General features: G+C 40.8%; 1 protein-coding gene across 18 annotated transcripts in view; it reads left to right on the plus strand.

Annotated features, from left to right (window-relative positions):
- The window catches only part of camk2a.S (calcium/calmodulin dependent protein kinase (CaM kinase) II alpha S homeolog), a 102,287-nt gene that overhangs the window by 48,904 nt on the left and 33,643 nt on the right, over positions 1-19,740 (plus strand). For 13 of the 18 annotated variants that reach the window (XM_041587565.1, XM_041587569.1, XM_041587567.1 and 10 more), the window contains 3 exon segments: positions 1,219-1,278; positions 7,661-7,715; positions 15,354-15,419. In XM_041587565.1, coding sequence (XP_041443499.1) covers positions 1,219-1,278; positions 7,661-7,715; positions 15,354-15,419 — 181 coding nt within the window. 18 annotated transcript variants of the gene reach the window in all.

Below are 19,740 nucleotides of genomic sequence, written 5' to 3' on the forward strand. Positions count from 1 at the left end.
GATGTGGACTCCCAATTGATGTATAATATAAGGGAAGCATTGGACACATACCTTGTACTCTTTATGATCAGGGCTGGAGGGGAGGTCAGGAGGCAGTTAAATAAGTCTCAGACAGAGAACAAGTCTGGGTCAGCGGGATCCATAAGGGCCGGGTCCAACGGAGTTTTTCCCAGTGTTCTGCCAGCTCAGTCCAACTCTGTTTTAGGGGGCAGTAAATGCAAATCTTCCCAGAGGAGAATTTGCCCGATGAGCAAAGAGACCTAGTGTTAGAGTTGTCGTTGATTTAGCAATGATTTAGCAATTAGTGGCTCAAAATGAGGAAGGTTGTCAAAATGCTGCGTGTAACTTATACACCTAATATGAACAATCATGGCTGCCTCGCTCGACTATGGTTTTAGTTCCGTCAGCTTGAGGCATCACCGTGAACCCACCCTTTTGTGCACAAACTGTAATTTTGACTACTTTGAGACGTCATGTTCAGGAAATATAGATACATTTACCCCAAGTCTCTAAAGAGCCCGGCCACTCAGACAGAATCTGCAGAGCATGACCTCTTGTTTAGGCGTGTTCCCTGGAGTCCCCCTGCCTCCTGCTTGTGCCAAGTAAACAAACTAACTCTACAACTGCATATTGGAAACATCTATTAAGACAGTATTTAAAGCTGGATCAAACATGCTCTTGGATCAAAACAACATTAAATAGCCCTAACTAGAATATCACTTATTTTAAATGGTCACTATCATCATTTGTTCCTTGTATGGTTTACACAATGTTATTATTGTTGGAAACAACTGATATACTTCAATTCTGAAAAGATTAAGATTGATTTTCTGTTTCAGCAGACATTTTTTTAGGGCAATTCATTTGATTTTTGAAAAAGTGGCTTCGGGCCATTGCGGTTGGTGTAGGTTTGCCACCTTTTCCGTTACATCGAGGGGGCGGGCAGTGATGTTGAAGGGTGATGCCTTGCCAAAGAAGGGCTGTGCCATGATGTTGAGGGGCAGGTCTATGACAAGTGTCAATCCTGCCCGGTTTTCCTTATTTAGCAGTCCTTCAAAATACCGGGCTGTCCGGGTCAAAACCGTACAGGTGGCAACCCTATGTTGGTGATATATAATCATTTTGTGTTTTTTTTCTGGGTTCTACCTTAAAGGCCCAATAAGAACACTCACTGTACCCGAGTAATTCTGATAAAGTTATCTTTCCATCTTCCAACAGATCATCAAAAACTTGAACGGGAAGCTCGGATTTGTCGCCTCTTGAAGCACCCAAATATTGGTAAGACAGGAAATAATAATATTTTATGCATTTGTTTGTTACACAGGGTATTATAATACTGAGATATGAATGAAATTCTAACATACCGTCTACAGATTCCTAAACACTGAATAAGAACAGCAGTTTATAAAAATGGTCATAATTTTAAGGCCTCGCTGAAGTTTTAGTAGAATTCTTGTTTTACTGAGCCAGCTGTAGGTGTCCTTGACTGCTAATGCATTTCTATGGGGCTGTGTGACTGCATGAACACTATGTGGGGTAACTTCATTGATGGACATACTGTATAATTGGACACAGCTGACTACCCCGTTGACTTCTATGCAAATGCAGTAAAAGAGATAAACCCAGAATCATTTGTCCAGTAGAAAATATAACCTTAGACAAGTGATCCAGTCTTCCTTGATGTCAGGGAGCCGGGAGCTCCCTCCAGGGAGGTAGTCATGATCTAGGAGGAAGCCCTCTTGAGGGAGCAAGATCACGGTATCCAAAGGGTTAAGCAAGCGGATGGTCAGAGTCCAGGCAAAGGTCAATAACACAGGCAGGAAACAGGAAACACGACCAGGGAGCAGGAACCAAGGCTGGAGCAGGGATCAAGGCTGGAGCAGGGATCAAGGCTGGAGCAGGGATCAAGGCTGGAGTGGGGATCAAGGCTGGAAACAGGCAGGAATCAGGAATCAGGAAACACAAACAGGAACCCAGGATCAATGGCAGCAAATCCTATTCTTGGGCGCCCTTCTGGCGTCCTGGGCGCCCTTTTATAGTTGAATTTGGCGCCATAGTGACGTCACTGGCGTCCTTACGTCGACGTGCTTGCGCCCGCGTGTTTGCGCATGCGTGTTTTACACATGCGTCGGCGTTGCAGCGCTGGCGTCCCAGCGTCCACGTGGGCCGACAGGGCACCGCCATTTTGGATTCTTCGCCGCTGGGAGCAGACGCGTCTCTTCGTGCTCCCGGCGGCCTTGACACTTGAAAGGCAGTTGTCAATTACACAATCAACTGCAGTCTCTGCTGTATCGAGGAAGGATTTGGCACTGAGAGTTCTACTTGATTCTTTGTTGTTCTTGTTGGTGAATTGTGAACTAACCCAAATGAGTCTGTTTTGCCTTTCTACCATACTTATAGCAGCCTTTATTCTTAGTGTAGTGGAATATATATGTACTGTGACATTCAGGTAGCTAAGACCATAGGCCACAGCCCAAGGTAACCACAGCCCTTTAGCAGTAAAGATCTGTGTCTCCAAAGATGCCCCAGTAGCTCCCCATCTTCTTTTCTGCTGATTCACTGCACATGCTCTGTGCTGCTGTCACTTACTGAAACAGTACACATAAAATAGAATTGTCCCAATATAATGTTGATTAGTAATTAATACAGCTATTTACTACATGGCAGCTCAGAAACCAGTGCAAAACCAATGCAATCAGCATCAGAATGTAATAATCAGCCCTGTAACATCAGCTTATATTACAGGCCAACCTCATTTTCTGATGGATAATTTGCTACGACCCCTAAGCTTAGCTTCTCAACAGCTGCTCAGAGCCCACTGAGCATGTGAGTGTCACAGACACTTTCCAAGATGGTGACCCCCTGTGACAAGTTTGAAGTCCTGGATCATTGCTGCTATTGAGATGCTAGAACTTTAGTTTGGTGTAATAAGTTCTACATATAAATATGGCATTTTTGCCATATTAATTTTTAGGGTTTAGTTTATGCAAGACAGAACTTTATTTGCTTTAGTAGCCACAGAATGACACTGCCCAGAATTAGACAACCCCAAGATCCTTCTCAGTTAAGGAAACTCCCAACAAACTGCCATTTAGTGTATAACTTGCATTTATATTATCTTTGCCAAAGTGCATAACCTGCATTTATAAACATTGAACCTCATTTTCCAGTTTGCTGCCCAGTTTTCCAATTTAGACAAATCACTCTGCAAAGTGGCAGCATCCTGCATGGAACCTATAGTTCTGCACAATTTAGTATCATCTGCAAAAATAGAAACAGTACTTTCAATGCCCACCTCCAGGTCATTAATAAACAAGTTGAAAAGCAAGGGACCTAGTACAGAGCCCTGCGGTACTCCACTAACAACACTGGTCCAATTAGAAAATGTTCCATTTACCACCACTCTTTGTAGTCTACCTTTTAGCCAGTTCTCTATCCAGGTACAAATACTATGTTACAGGCCAACATTCCTTAAAGGAGAACTAAACCCCCACGGCAATTTCCATCTCTTTCGGCGCATGCTCAGTTGTGGCAAACCGGAAGGCTGCTCCAACTGTGCATGCGCTAATATGCTGCTCGCTTCACAAAGATTACTGAAGAGAAGAAGATGCTGCCCGGCAGCTCCGCTGTGCTCACTCTGCATGTGCAGTCACTATTTCTAGAGGGGACAGAATTCAGGGGTAAGACTGTGGAGGGGGGCCAGTGGGGACTTGTGACCATGGGGGGTTTAGTTCTCCTTTAATTTAACTAGTAACCTTCTGTGTGGCACTGTATCAAATACTTTAGCAAAGTCTAAGTAAATCACATCCCCAGCCACCCCAGAATCAAGGCTCCTGCTCACCGTCTCATAAAAAGAAATCATATAACACAAGATCTATAACACATAAAACCATGCTGGCACAAACTCATAGTATTATGATTTGCTATGAAGTCCAGTATCTTATCCTTTATTAATCCTTCTCATCTGCAGCCTAATTACACAACTACCTCTAGCTGGACAGCTGAAAACACTCAATGTAGCATGGAATAGAAGGCTCACCCTGGTCTCCTCCATTCACTCCAGGGACCCATTCATCTGCTTTTCCTGAGCCAGTACACACTTGCTGCATAAACATATATTTTTACATGGAGTTTACTATTCACCAGTCTAATACTGGTAAAATACACACAAAATCAATATATTTTCATGGCCACCTCTTACAGTACATATAAGACTTTTAATGAGTAAGCAAAGATCATGAAAATGATTGTGTGCAGTTCCTTTGCTCCAGTAGCCCTATGAAGCCTACGTTCAAGCTTTCCTATAGAGGGGCTTTGCTGCTATAAGGGACAGGGGCAATGCTAATCAATTAAAGCAAATATTAAATGCATGCATGTATCTATAATATGCAAACACACTTCTATATTTTAAAACCATCTTTGACCTACTTTTATTTAAAACAACTGTAATTTATAGCTCTAATATAAGAGCATGGTGTACATATGAAGGTTAAGAATAGGATGAGTAGTTAGGCAGTGCATAAAAATGTGCGGAATTAGTCAAAGCAGCTGTCTAGTGAAAAACTATGTGCCATGGATTGCAGATGTGTGATAATGATTATAGATGACCTCTTATAACTGACTACAATAAATTTTATTATGGTGCAGACAGGTCCCAATGGGGTGCAGGCCCAGGAACGATTACACTCCCTGCACCCCTGGTAGTTACTCTACTGCATGTCATCCTTAGGTGCATGTCTGCTGCACCTATTGATACAGCCAGCAGTTGGAACCCTGGAATTACCTACAGTTTGAAGGTGCTGGCAGCTCCAGGGCTCTCCTTCATCAGTAGGTGCACTTGTCTGCAATTTGGGACAGTACACACTGGTGCCAAGCTCAACTACAGGAAAATTTAAGGAGCAGCTTTGGTTGCAAGTACTTTTAGTGAATATGTGCAACCCTGGGAATGAGACATATTGAAATATATGTATTTCATACCTCCCAACTGTGCCATTTTTTGCGGGAAAGTCATGATTTTGACAGCTCAACCTGCAGTCCCGGATTGTTACTGAAATGTCCCAACTTTCTCATTGATCTCCTGCACTGAACAGCAAGAAAAAGATGTAAAGTTTCTAAAACTTAATTGGAGAGCACAGAATATGTGGCAGGTGCACTTAGATACATTTGTTACAATTTAAGATAAGCAAATAAACAATTATAACAATTTAAGATAAGCAGGTCTCTCGAGGAAACCGTGACTTGCAGCTTAAAGGGCAATTCATCTTCATTAGCATAACACACAAAAAAAGCACAAAAATGTGTTCAAACTTTCATAACCTGCCAAATTGAGTAAAATAAACATAGTAATTAGGGGGTGTGGCCACAACAATGGGCGTGGTCAAAAATGTTCACCGTGCTCTGGCAAATATTTTTGCTCCTCTTTTTTTTTGGGAGTACTTTACAGGTATCCACTTTGAGCTTCATTACTTGTATAAAATCACAGAACACAAAGTCAGAACTCGGCACTGTAAAAAAAAAAGCAATGTAATAATGTCTGTGCATCGATTGTGCATTGAAAATAAAGTGATTATGTTGTGAATACTAAGACTGCCAAGCTTATAAAAAGGATTTGTTGTGATTATAGTAGGACTCCATTCTGCTCGGCAGATTATTAAGAGGCTGTATAGTGGGTATAGAGGTTTTACCTGGTATTAAAAATGAATAGTAGCATACATGTTCAAGAGGCTCTACAATCTGTACCCTGCCGCTCTCTACTCTGTATACCACATACACTGCACAGCTGTATTTTCCCACATAGTCTGGATATTTTGTATACACATTAATTAAACAACTATAAGTGTAGAATGGAAGCCTTATTGTAGGGAGGGTGGGAAATGTTATGCGGTTCTTTATTAACTCCATATTGCTTTCTGTAGTCAATTTAAAAACATAAAAGCAAAAAGAAAAAGCCACCCCTGACCACAGACCAAAAAAAGGGAGGTTAAAAACCGTATCCACTGTTAAAAACCGTATCCACTGTTAAAAACCTGTGTCTATTGCAAAGTTAAAAAAGTTCCATAGTGTAAGGGAAGTGGAAACAAAACCTGACGTATTTCAGGTAAAAAAGTCTTAATCATAGAGCCTGGGATTAAAGGAGAACTAACCCCTAAAAATTAGGGATGCACCGAATTCTGGATTCGTTTCGGGATTCGGCCTTTTTCAGCAGGATTCGAATTCGAATCCTAATGTGCATATGCAAACTAGGGGCGAAGAGGGAAATTGTGTGACTTTTTGTCACAAAACAAAGAAGTAAAAAATGTTTTCCCCTTCCCAACCCTAATTTGCATATGTAAATTAGGATTCAGTTCGGTATTCATGAAGGATTTGGGGGTTCGGCCTAATCCAAAAAAGTGGATTCGGTGCATCCCTACTAAAAATGAATATAGCTAAAAATTGCATATTTTATTTATTGAACTTATTGCACCAGCCTAAAGTTTCAGCTTGTCAATAGCAGCAATGATCCAGGACTTCAAACTTGTCACAGGGGGTCACCATCTTGGAAAGTGTCTGTGACACTCACATGCTCAGTGTGCTCTGAGCAGCTGTTGAGAAGCTGAAATATTGTGACATTTCTATTCTATGTGTACTGTATATTGTGAGTTGGTCCCTAAGCTCAGTAAGTGACAGCAGCACAGAGCATGTGCAGTGAATCAGCAGAAAAAAAGATGGGGAGCTACTGGGGCATCTTTCGAGACACAGATCTTTACTGCTAAAGGGCTGTGGTTGCCTTGGGCTGGTACAGAAGCACAACATTTAATGTACAACATTTCTAGCCTACAGGGCCAGATTTTTCTAGCGAGCGCAGGCACACCACAGCACTGGGGAGCTGTGTGTCCTCAGTGCTCCTCAGCAAGCGGCTGGGTGGCATGCCGCCCCTAATAACTTGCCACCCTAGGCCAGGGCCTTTGTGGCCTCGCCACAAATTCGGGCCTGCTAGCCTACTTCTTTAGTTAAGCTTTAGTTCTCCTTTAAGAGGTTTCACCCAAAACACTTTAGGCTTTATGTCCCCTTACAGCATGGAATGGTTTTAACTTTACAATAAACAGAGTTTTATTAAATACATAGTGTATATGTTTTGAGCTAGGGATGCACCGAGTCCACTATTTTGGATTCGGCCGAACCCCCGAAAGATTCGGACAAATACTGAACCAAATCCTAATTTGCATATGCAAATTAGGCATAGGAAGGGGGAAAAATTTTTCACTTCCTTGTTTTGTGACAAAAAGTCACGCAATTTCCCTCCCCGCCCTAATTTGCATATGCATATGCAAATTAGGAATTGGATTCGGTTCAGCCAGGAAGAAGGATTCGGCTGAATCCGAATCCTGCTGAAAAAGGCAGAATCCTGGCCGAATCCTGAACCGAAACCTAGATTCGGTGCATCCCTATTTTGAACACTCTACTATATCATGGTCCAGAATGCAGCCTCCCCGTATGTGTTAGGGTTTCAGAGAAATATAATGAATTCTTGAACAATCCTCCAGTTCTAGATACTGAAAAATGTGGGCCACAAAATGACGGAGCCATGGTATGGGGTTTACTGCTATGGATCATATGCAGGCAAAGCTGTAAAAATAGTGAACTACTGAAATTACATAGTAACATTTTTCTTTTTCTGCAGTGCGGCTCCATGACAGTATATCAGAGGAAGGCTTCCACTATCTCATCTTTGACTTGTAAGTGGGCAGCTATTATTTCCTTTTCCTTTTTCTTGTTCAGTGTCTGGTCTCACCAGTGTCACATTCACATGGCATTTCCCTCTTGTGATACTGGAAGAATTACAGCACTCTTTCTCATGAAGAGTTACATTTCCTGGTGATGCCCCTTCACAACCAGACTGGTTACAAAGAAGTCACAATGGGATTGTCCTATCTCATATAAATAGAGCAGGGGTAACCTCCACTAAAAAAATAATGTTTTCGGCTTCTATACCAGCCCAAGGAAACCACAGCCCTTTAACAGGGAAGATGTGTGTCTCCAAAGATGGAGTTTAGGGGCCGATTCATAATACACTGTATGATATAAATTAGTACTGATTAGCAATTAGTTCAGATTATCGGTACCTGGCAGCTCAGAAACCAGCACAATTAGCATCAGAATCAACCCTGTAGCATTAGCTTATATGACAAAAGCAAACCTTAATTTCTGCTTGATAATGTCCCATAACGACCCAAAAGCTTAATTTGTCAACAGCTGCTCAGAGCTTGATGATTCTCAGCAGCTGTCCAGATCCCACTGAGCATGTGCAGTGTCACTGACACTCCTAACACAATCCAAGAGGGGCGGGTCATTACTGTTGTAGAGATGCTGAACTTTTAGGCCGGCGCATTAAGCTAAGCATATAAGCATTTCTACCCATATTCATTTTTAGGGTTTAGTTAAAACATACATCATTATTGCTAGAATAGATTAAAAGACAAGTAGCAATTTACAAAGCATAGATTAGAACAGAGTGACAAAAGAACATTACAATCAAGAAGAAGGTCTTCTGGGTGTGTCACAGCAATGGCTGCTATTGGTGGTTTAGATAGGGAGTTCGATTTCAGTTAATCAGGCATTTAAGAACTAGATGATATAGAGAGGTCAGTTCTTGATGGAGTTCCCTCCTAGGTTCTCACAATATTGCCCCAGACTTTTTGGAGGTTATTTATTAAAGTCCAAATGAAAAATAAATTTTTTACTATAAAATTCAAAATTTTAGTGAAAAACATGAAGAGGTTGTTAAAAGTCCGAATAAAAAAGTACTCCAACTCAGACCTGCCAAGTTCATGTTGAAGTCAATGGGAGATGTGCCATAGATATTCTGATCTGCTCTGGGTTTCGTGCAATAATCGGAATATTTTGTGGTTTTCGGGCGTCAAATGCCAAAAAATTTGTATGATTCTAATTTTTTTCACTATTTTATTTTTCCCACACAGAAAATTTTTGGGAAAATGTAATGATAAATAAGAGGATAAAATCTGTGCAGATTTGGTGGGAGTCTTTTTTAGAAAGTTATCAGAAATGATTGGATTTTGATAAATAACCCCCTAAATGTTCAAGGATTACAATGCCATTATAGAAATCGATAAATGGCTTTAGTCCACAGAACACAGACTGATGTGCAGTTTTGGGGAGACCAGTACCTGTTTTTCTAGCTTCCTGTCTGCATTTATATGTCTGCTTGTTATGAGTCTATACTGTTTTTCGGCTGAAAGAGGTATACAGGCAACTGCCGGCACAGCAAAGGTGGGCGTTTCATTGTGGGGGTGCAGGCTACAGAATTCAGCTCTCCTTCACACTTTGAACAGGGAGTTTTGGTGCAGCAATGGGGGTGGGGGGACTCATGCTATAAATACAGCATGCTGTTTTTGGTGTTGAATATATGTGGGCGTTAGACGAAGACAAGACATGACAGTAGCTTCTTTACACTGCATCTTTTTACTTCCCCGCAGCCTTGCGGTATCTCTGTATATCACTGCTAAAATCCCCAACTCTATACAATAATCAAAACCTTTTAACCATGGGTGTAACTATTGAGAAAGCAGACCCTGCGGCTGCAGTGGGCCCAAGAGTTACAAGGCCCTAATTCATATAAAATTTCATTAAATATTGGTAATACTAGTCAACCTCTAGACATTTTGGGGGTCTGAAAAATAATTTGCTGTGGGGCCCATTAATATCTGCTTACGGTCAGCGGCGATTCTGACTAAGGAGCCGCCTGAGGCGGCTCCTGCAATGCCGCCCCCCCTCACCAACTTACGCGTTGGGAGGGGAGGCAGAAACACTATTGCGGAGAGCGCAATTGCGCTCTCTCGCAATATTACAGCCGAATTTCCGGTTCAAAAACCGGAAATTCGGCTCTTAAAGGTGCAGGAGCGGCTTTTTGCCGCCCCTGGAATCCTTGGTGGCGCGCCCCTGGTTACGGTATTGCTTGTAACCACAATCCACACTACATTGTAACACATAGTGCTGTTCCTTTGGTATTTCTTGGCCCTATAAGAATCACTCAGCAAGTTGTAGGATACAAACCAGCAAACTATACTTCATGCACAATTGTCATCCTATGCACTGTATGGGATGATTTACTAACACAGGTGCTAAATTGCACCAGCATAGATGTCAGCAGAAACAAATCAGCAGTTAGCTTTGATCTCTCTCTAAAAATAAAAAATAAAACCAAAGATTCGATTGATTGCTACCGGCAACTGCACCTATGTCAGCAGAATAAGCGGGCCCTACGGTTGCATGGGGGCCCAGGATTGTAGAGGGCCCAGTAAGGCCCTAATTAATGTGCAATTGTAATATATCTTGGTAAAATAATAAATTACCAATAATTTTCAAAATTTAATTTGCATCTAGTTACACCACTTTATGTAAGTAAATCAAGAGAGCATAATATGCAACGGTGGGGGGATTTTCCACCATTTTAAAAGAATGAAACGATAAATGTATAACTTAGTGGAAGAATATTATGTGCCTCTGAAAAGGATACGCATCAACTTTGCCTTGTACCTTCCATCATGCACACTTGCATTTATTATCACTGTACTTTAACCTCTCCCCTTTAACTTTTTACAGTCATGCATTTACAGCTCTGTTATTGCACCTCAGATTTTCTCTGTGCCTCTGATGCACTCTATGATCTTAAATCTATTATTACACCCCCAAACCTGGCAGTACACACCACCCCTGCACTCACAGATGTATCACTGCACTGGTACCTTGCCTTTCTACCTGTGAACACCCACGCACATGCAAATCTATCCATTTATCTATATCAGTATGCTCATCTGCACACACAGATCATTAGACACCAATCTGGCGTATTCGCAATCTGCAGACCTCTGCCATCTGCATACATGCCTGAACTTACTGGATATATATATATATATATATATATAGTGAATAAAGTACCCCCTCTTGTAAAATATAAGGATATTATAAGTTACCGAGGAGTTTTATGACCATATAAAAACACGAGGCCAAAGGCCGAGTGTTTTTATACAGGTCATGGAACTCCGAGGTGACTTCTAATATCCTCATATTTTACAACTGGGGGTACTTTATTTATTATAATACACAAATTTCAGTGAGTCATGTGACAGAAATGACATCAGAACTCACCGTTTATAACTGATGACATCAGTACTCACCGTTTATAAGGATATAATTTACAAGATATTCATGGCTTTTGTGTATTATATATATATAAACTCCAAAACTTGATTGAAGCCGGCACAGCACGTATAAAGTTTAAGTGTGCCTGGGTGCAAAATTCAAACAATAAGATAACTGTCCCAAATAAAGGTCCCCATAGACACAAAGATTTTTCTTGCCGAACGACCAATTTTAGCGAAGTCCGACCAATCCTTCGAAATTATCGTGCGCTTAGTAGGATTCGAACGATTGTACATCTTACGTTTTTTCGGCCAACATCTGTCAGAAAATTGATCGGCCAGGTTAAAAAATCTTTATCGGTCCCAGTGCAATCTATCTATGTTTGCAGGGACAAGCAAGAGATATATATACAGTATAGAAGTTCACAAAGTACCTGCACTCCTTCCTTGTTAGCCAAAGGTGGGTGCTTGGTCAGTCAGAGTATACAATGTTCAAAATGGACCAGCACACCAAATCTTCAATCAGAAAAAGGTTTATTTCAACATCACTCACGTGTCCAACGTTTCGGCCCACATTAGGCCCTAATGTGGGCCGAAACGTTGGACACGTGAGTGATGTTGAAATAAACCTTTTTCTGATTGAAGATTTGGTGTGCTGGTCCATTTTGAACATTATATATATATATATATATATATATATATATATATATATATACATTCATTCATTCATATATAGTCACGCAAAGCTATCATTGCATACCAACCCTGCTCCAGTGGTATCTGTTAGAGATGCACTGAATCCACTATTGGAATCTTTTGTGAAAGATTCGGTCGAATACCGAACTGAATCCAAATCCTAATTTGCATGTGCATTTGCATATGCCAATTAGGTGCAGTAAAGGAAAAAGTGGGGAAAAAAATTCACTTCCTTGTTTTGTGACGAAAAGGCATGTGATTTCCCTTCCCACCCCTAATTTACATATGCAAATAAGGATTCAGATTCGATTTGGCCAGACACAAGGATTTGGCCTACTCCTGCTGAAAAAGGCTGAATCCTAGCGGAATCTCGAACTGAATCCTAGATTTGTTGTGTCCCTAGTATCTATATATACCTCTGAACACACAGATCTATACATGTCGCTGTACCCCAAGCCGACCCTAGTTCTGTATGTATACACTTAGGGATGCATGGCTTTATCATTGTACCCCCCCCCCATTGTGCCCCTCTGTTATTCATTTTTACACTTACAGTATGTACACCAGATATATCATCGTACTCAGACCCATTTTTCTACCTAGAAACATAACCTTGTTTACAAATAGGGAAAAGTAATGTCACATTTCTTACAAGAATTCCAGAGCTATTACTGTGCCTGACTATAAATATTGCCTGTACTGTATTGGTGGTTGATGGCACCTTATTAATAATAATATGTAATAATTGATGTGATTGGGACCATATATTGCAGGCTCCACATGAATAATGAACAATCCTGTAAAGTCCTTGGTAAATTTGTTGTCACTGTATAAAAAATCAGGAAAATAAATTATAATGAATTTCCGTTACTTACTACTCATCTTCCTGTCACTACACCTCCAGCCTGCCCTGCAGTCTCCCCTACTAAGGTTTAATCCCACACAACTGTCAGCAAATCTCTGCCTGCCGCCCACTCTGCTGCTTCCGGACTGCTAGCACATGGCTATGTCACTATAGCGCTACCCTCTCCATTTCTCTCCTTGGTTAGAGGGCAAGGTCCCTTTGTGCTGCACTCTGGGTGCCGCTCCCCTCCTCTATCACTTCCACTCATGGTGCAGGCGTTGCACTGACACATATTGGAACTCATCATCATTCTATATTTAACACAGTGTGTAACTCTGACACAGTGCACAATTAGACACAGCCTCTTCATGCCTTCACATCTCTCTCTCTCTCTACACTTTCCTTTCTGCATCCCTCTATCTGCTCCCGCCTACATTGTTCATTTAGTCACTGTGTCTGCATTCATTTGTGTGTTCCTACAGCCTCAATCTGCTCTCTCCTGGGGTGTAACTACAGTGGAAGCAGACCCTGAAGCTGCAGGGGGCCCCAACAGGTATAGGGGCCCCATGAAGCCCTAATTCATATACAATTTTAATAAATATTGGTAAAAACCTCTAGACATTTGGGGAGCCTAAAAAATAATTTGCGGTGAAGCCCAGTAATATCGATTTACGTCACTGTTTCTCTCCATATCCAACCTTTTTACCGGCCCTAAACATATAACTCATCTGTTAGCCTACATCCCTCTACCTCCAGTATTCCATGAGCGGACACTGCATTGGCATGGAAAGCCCATTGCAAAATACTCAGTCCAAATACTCAAGTACCAGAGCTGATGTGGTGAAGTGGTTCTGAGTAGCACAAAGAAGACCTAGAGGGAACATCAGGAGGACATTAGGAAGAGACATAGAGAAGCAGCCAGTGTTGAAGAGAGAGGTTTAATTGAGGAGTCACAGAAAGATCATTTATGAAGAAATAGGGGGAGAATGAGAATCTACATGAGGACATTGGCTTTTACATTTGTTTATTGAAAATGTCACCAAAGTAAATATAGAGTTCGTATATGGAGCACTAAAAGGAGTTTTAGTGAGAATATACAGAGCAATAGGGGGAAATTGAAGGGAATATATACAGTATATAGGGAGAGTTATAAGATGGGGTTATATGACCAACGGGAGGAGTTATATAGAGAATAAATAAGACTCTATTGTAAAACATAAGACTGAAGAGTCACTGAAGAGTTCCATGACCAATTAAAGGTATGAGACTGAAGGCTGATTTCATTCATAGAGGTACTAAAATGAGTGCACAAGTATAGGATCTGTCATCCGGAAACCTGTTATCCAGAAAGCTCTGAATTAGAAGGCTGTGTCCCATAGGCTCCATTTTAATCAAATAATTCTAATTTTTTTAAAATTAATTTTTAAAAATGATTTATTTTTTTCTACTTATACTCATACTTGATCACGGCTAAGGTATATTAAACCCTTATTGGAGGCAAAACATTCTTAGTGGCTTTATTTAACATTTAAAATATTTTTTAAGTAGACTTAAGGTATAGAGATCCACATTATCGAAAGACCCCTTATCTCTAAACCCCAGGTCCCAAGCTTTCTCTATAGCAGGTTCTATGCCTATACTATATTTTACAACAGGACATACATTATGTTTTATAGTACACAAGTTTCAAGTGTCATGTGATACAAATTATATCCCTAAGCAGCAATTTATAACTCATTACACAACTAAGAAATGTTCATAGGGATATACTTTTTTATAGGAATAAATATTATGGAATATCATTGGAAGGGATAGGGAAATGTTTTTATTGAGCAATGTGTTGATTTATAGCGGGAAGGTGTATTAACCAGGAAGGGGAATTATAGAAAAATATTATACCGATAACAAATGACTGTAAAATGTAGCAGTCTAGCTTGTCCTTGTTTGCTGGGCCCCTTCCCTTGAGATCTTTGCCTCAGGCTCTGCACTGAGATCTTCTACCTTCTCACGGAAGCCTATTATCAGCCCACTTACAGGTTAAAGCTGTCATGGTAGGGATTATAGTTCAGCAACAGTCGGAGGGTCACTATTTGAACATCCCTGGTTTACACAGTTCCCTCTTCTCTGCCTCCAGTTGTACAGAATTAACATTACATGTAGTAGAATGTCATTATACAGAGCAACAGGCGATGGTTTAGGATGCAAAGAAATAGAAATGTTATAGGATACAGTTATAAGAGATTGTAAGGAGATGTCTTTGGATGTGACCCTGAAGCCGTTTTGTAACCCAAGACTGGGCTTAGAATGAATTATGTTTCTCATTTAAAATATACCTTTATTTACGTTAATGGCAGCCAACCCAAAAAAGTCCATTTATTGATAGGTTATGGAACCCTGTAATATAGGATGCAGTAATATAAAGAAGTAGGAGATAGTATAAAATGCACTTAGTGATTATATATCATGCCATTATATAGAGCAGTGGACAAAGCTTCCTTGCAGTAAATGATGACAATGCTGAAAGTAAAGTATGACGTTGAATTTAAAGGACCTTATCTTTCTCTGTTACTGTGTTCGTTAGGTATTAGGTGTTTTATTTCTGTTTTTATATGTCATAAAAAATATGAATTACCTCTATTTAACACATCTTTGCCACAAATGCCTACTTTTTTTAGGGTCACAGGAGGAGAGTTATTCGAAGATATTGTTGCAAGAGAATATTACAGTGAAGCAGATGCAAGGTGGGTATCCAGTTACCCCGTAGTGCCCCTCAAATCCCTTCTCTCCCCATACCCCTCCTAGCCATCTTCTTAAGGCATAAGCTTATGCTTCCAGATACATAGATGCACATTACAAATACTAATCCTGCCTGGGGGAAGAAATTATTATAGAAAACTGCACATACCTGGACATGTCAAATAGTCACATATATACCAAGAGATAATAAAAAGACAAAGCATGCCAACAGAAAGTCTCAAAAATGCTCTTGCTAACAAACCCCAAAACTTCTGCAGTTCTCCAGTTTCTGTATTTACACAGGTTAAACTATAATCAGTTAAATGTCATATGTGCACCAGAAATAAAGACTCTTTCCAAATACTCTCTATTCTTTGCTTATGGGTGTTTGTCTAATATTGAAGCCTAACGTTTCACCTTTTTATGTCTTTCTAAAGCAGTTGCTGGGGGAGAAGAAGTCAGCAAACTGTTCTAAACTGATACATTACTTATCTTTGGCCCTGCAGCTGTTAATAAAAGATAAAAATAAGATAAAATAAGATTTATTTCTAAAAGATATAAATAAAAGATGGAAAGCAATTGAAAAAAAAAAAAAAGTCTTTATTTCTAGTGAACAATCTAAAACCAATTGAGCTGAGTGGAAAAAGTGTTTAGAAGGTGAACAACTCCTTTAATTATGTTTTCTAACAGCTCAATAACAGGCCAAAATGTCAATGAGCCAATCAAGCTGATCTATCTAGTTCTAAGAAACTTGCAGTTCCAGTAGGCAACTCTAAAGGGAGGAATACCTGTATATGTCTATTATGTACATTCAAACATAAGGACGTTTAGGGCAGGGAAGTTACAGCAGGGATCACTCCCCACTATCTTGTACCCCTATGCATGCTGCCTGTTTACCAATGTGATGGTTTGTGATGTTAAGACTCTGTGTTTCTCTCCTCTAGTTCCCTTCCCTCCTTCCTTTATCTGTTCTCTCCCTTCCCTTTTTTTTTATCCTTATTTCTGGGCTGATCCCTTTCCTTGTATTATACCATTTGGTTGGGTATATCAAAAAGTTTACTGTTCTGGATTGAACCTCCTGTCCGTGTTATGTCTCACCAATTTCTCACCCATACTTCATAATACCTCCATCACGGCCTTCTCCATGTTGTTCTTCGAAATTCAATTTCACTGCCTTACTAAATGTTTCCTGCTCCTTTTTTGATCATTTTAAAATGTCTTTCTTGATATTGTGGTCATTCCTTGTTGTTGCAATACCATTTTCTTTCCCACACCCCATAATACAATGTGTCCTTGTTCTACAATTGGCTCCTCCTCTGTGGTCCATCCATATCTCACTTGCTATCTTGTGATAAATGCTTCCAACCACATGTATTATGCAAACTACCGATCTTATGCACCAACCTACTTCCACTCTAAAACAATATTTGCCCCCTTTTGTTCCCTTTGTGCCTCCTTTCTTTTTTTGCTCTTATGTGACCCATTGTTGCTTCTCTTTGCCCCCTCAATGCCCCCTTTGTGCCTCCTGGTTCGCTTGTTTTACAGTCACTGTCTCCATCAGATATTAGAAAGTGTTTGTTTCACACACTCCTGTGATATTGTACACAGGGACCTCAAGGTCAGTATTCATGGGTGGGAAGCTGTGACATGGCATGGGGGAGGCTGGTGAGGCGTGGGCACTGCACCTTTCACCACCCTATACCATCCCACTCTGGGAAAACCGTGCATGGGAAGTTGTGGGTTGGGCAGAGGAATGGGGTTGTGGTGTGCATCCAGGTGGGCATGAAAGGGATCAGCTAATAAACGCTTAACTGTGTTGAGGCGCTGTGCATATCTATAAATATATACAGTATATCCAGCTTCACTTACAAAAGAGGAGTGCTCCTTCTCTTCTCTTCTCTAGCAATACAGCAGTTAATTTTGCACTTGAAATGCCCCGGCTGTCACATTCCTCTCTCTTTATTGCCTCTGCTCTACCAAAAGTTGTATGCATCTTGCTGTTTTGATTTTTTTATAGTACCACTTTATTCTTTAATTTCCCTCCATGTTCTGTTCTCTTTTGTCTCTGCGGTGTCTTTATCCTTCTCTTTTCCTTACACCTATACCCCAAATTTCTGTCTTGACAAACTGAGAATAAACCCCCACCACCTGACCTGTCAGTAGGAATGCTGGTCCCGGCATGCACTGCTCCATGATGCACATGCTCAGGGTGTATTTAGGTGTATTTTAGGTTTTTAGGAATTCCCACTGGTGGATTGCTGCAGCAGATGTGCTCAAAGTATTGCACAGTCTGTAATGTGATACTCTTGATGCTTGATTTAGGTTGCATCCCTTAGGCTTGTGCTGCTTAATTTTCCTCTCCTTTCTATCATTCATCATCCTCTGTTGGTTCCCTGGTTTATTAGGTTCCACTGTTCTGCCATCATTTCTGTGCTCTGTTCCCATTCCCATTCAACTTGCCACCTCCTTATAATCTCTCTCTTATCTGTATCTACCATTGCTTTTTCCCCACCTCCCTCACCATTAATCCCTGCCTCCATTTTCCCAACATATTTGCCCTTATCTTTCTGTCTCACTCTGCTCCCCGTCCCTCTTCTTCTCTCTGTGTAAATTCTGCTTGTTTTTTTGCTCTCCTTGGCAGATATTTTTAGTCCCCTCTCTCCTCCTCCATCTGTCTCTTCCCTGTCCTCCCCCTCTTGCTCTCTCTCCTGTCTCTTTTCCATGTGTCTCTCAGTTTTCATTTTTCTTTTGTGCTGCATTATCCCCTTATTTGCATGGCTGCATCGTTCACAATACAGGCCTAAGGGCTAATGCACAAGTCAAAGGCCAGAGGTCAAATGGTATAATCCTGAAGAATCCAGAATTCCACCTAATGGATCCCATATTTTATTCTATTTAAAGTCCTGTCTGTGTTTGTGATCTCTGTTATTCACCCTCTGGTTGATGTGTCCATTTGTGCCCTTAAATATTAGGCTATTCAGACCAATTTCAAGGTAACTTTCCATCACTTTGTGGGACACAAACCTCATTGATTCCAGAGAAAGTCCTACAGTAATTGTGCAGTGGAGGAGTCTGTGTATGTTTCATAAATGTCTCTGTGAATGCATTTGTTACACCAGCATAGACATAAACAAAAGTTCATGTTAACGTAATTCTACAGACAGAATCACAATATACATGTGCAGTGTATCACATATAACACACATATAATGCAGACGGAACAGTGTAGCTCATTTGCTAGGTGTAGCACAAGGGATTTATGGTTCAAGAACATTTATTCCCAGGCATCCACATTTTTCCTAGAATTCTCCAGCCTTTTGCTGTATATGAACTGTAGCATAAAGCTTCAGGATAAAGCTACATAGCTGTAAGCCAAGACACTTTAAGGCATTTTGCACACTGCAATATATCAGACAAGTGCATTGTATTCTTTCAAGATCCTTGAGGGACTTTCTAGGGACTGCTGCATGAACATCGATTAATGATTTGGGGCCAAAATGATTCCATCTGCAATTTATTTGACATTATTCACCCAATAGGAGACATACATGCATACAGCACAGTGTAAAAATGGGCGGTGAGCTATATACAGACATACAACATCAAGTGTTTCACATGGTGGGTATCTATTGGGTCACCATCATGACACATTTCTGGTTGGTAAATAATTGGTGTGTGGAAGGCAGTTGCAGATACAAGTAGTGATATGCACACTGTGGGCAGCTAATAATTTTCGAGCGATACAGGTAAATTATTAGAACTCATTGGAGGCAGTCAGCTATGTGAATTTGCTTCATAAGAATCAGATCAGACCAGTCAGTCTTGAAAGGGATACTGTTGTGGGAAAACATGCCTTTTTTCATAAAGTTTATAGTGCTGCTCCTGCAAAATCCTGCATTACAATTTATTTATTTAGTTTTGAAACCTGACATGGGGCTAGCCATGTAGTTCATTTCCCAGGTGCCCTCAGGAATCTGACTTGTGCTCTGATAAATTTCAGTACTGCAAGTTGGAGTTATCTCACCCCAGTGACCCCCCCCCACACCCAGCACATGTGCACCATGAAATCCAGCTGTCTTGCCAACTTATTGCAGCTCCTGCAGGTCCCAAGGGGGTGCAGGCCAGATCACACCCCCGGTAGTTACGCCCCCTTCCCCTCCAGCAGTCTATCTACAGAACAATTGAGAAGTAACAGGGTAACAACTCCCTGAGACCCCAACTGCTAAAAATGCTCTAATGGCCCACCTAGTGGTAGATATGCAAGAACTCAATAGTAAACCACCCAAGCACAACTACAACATCTTCAGCTTTTTCTGAAAGCACTGT

The sequence above is a fragment of the Xenopus laevis genome, chromosome 3S (assembly GCF_017654675.1).
Source record: "Xenopus laevis strain J_2021 chromosome 3S, Xenopus_laevis_v10.1, whole genome shotgun sequence".
In the NCBI taxonomy this organism is placed as follows: domain Eukaryota; kingdom Metazoa; phylum Chordata; class Amphibia; order Anura; family Pipidae; genus Xenopus; species Xenopus laevis.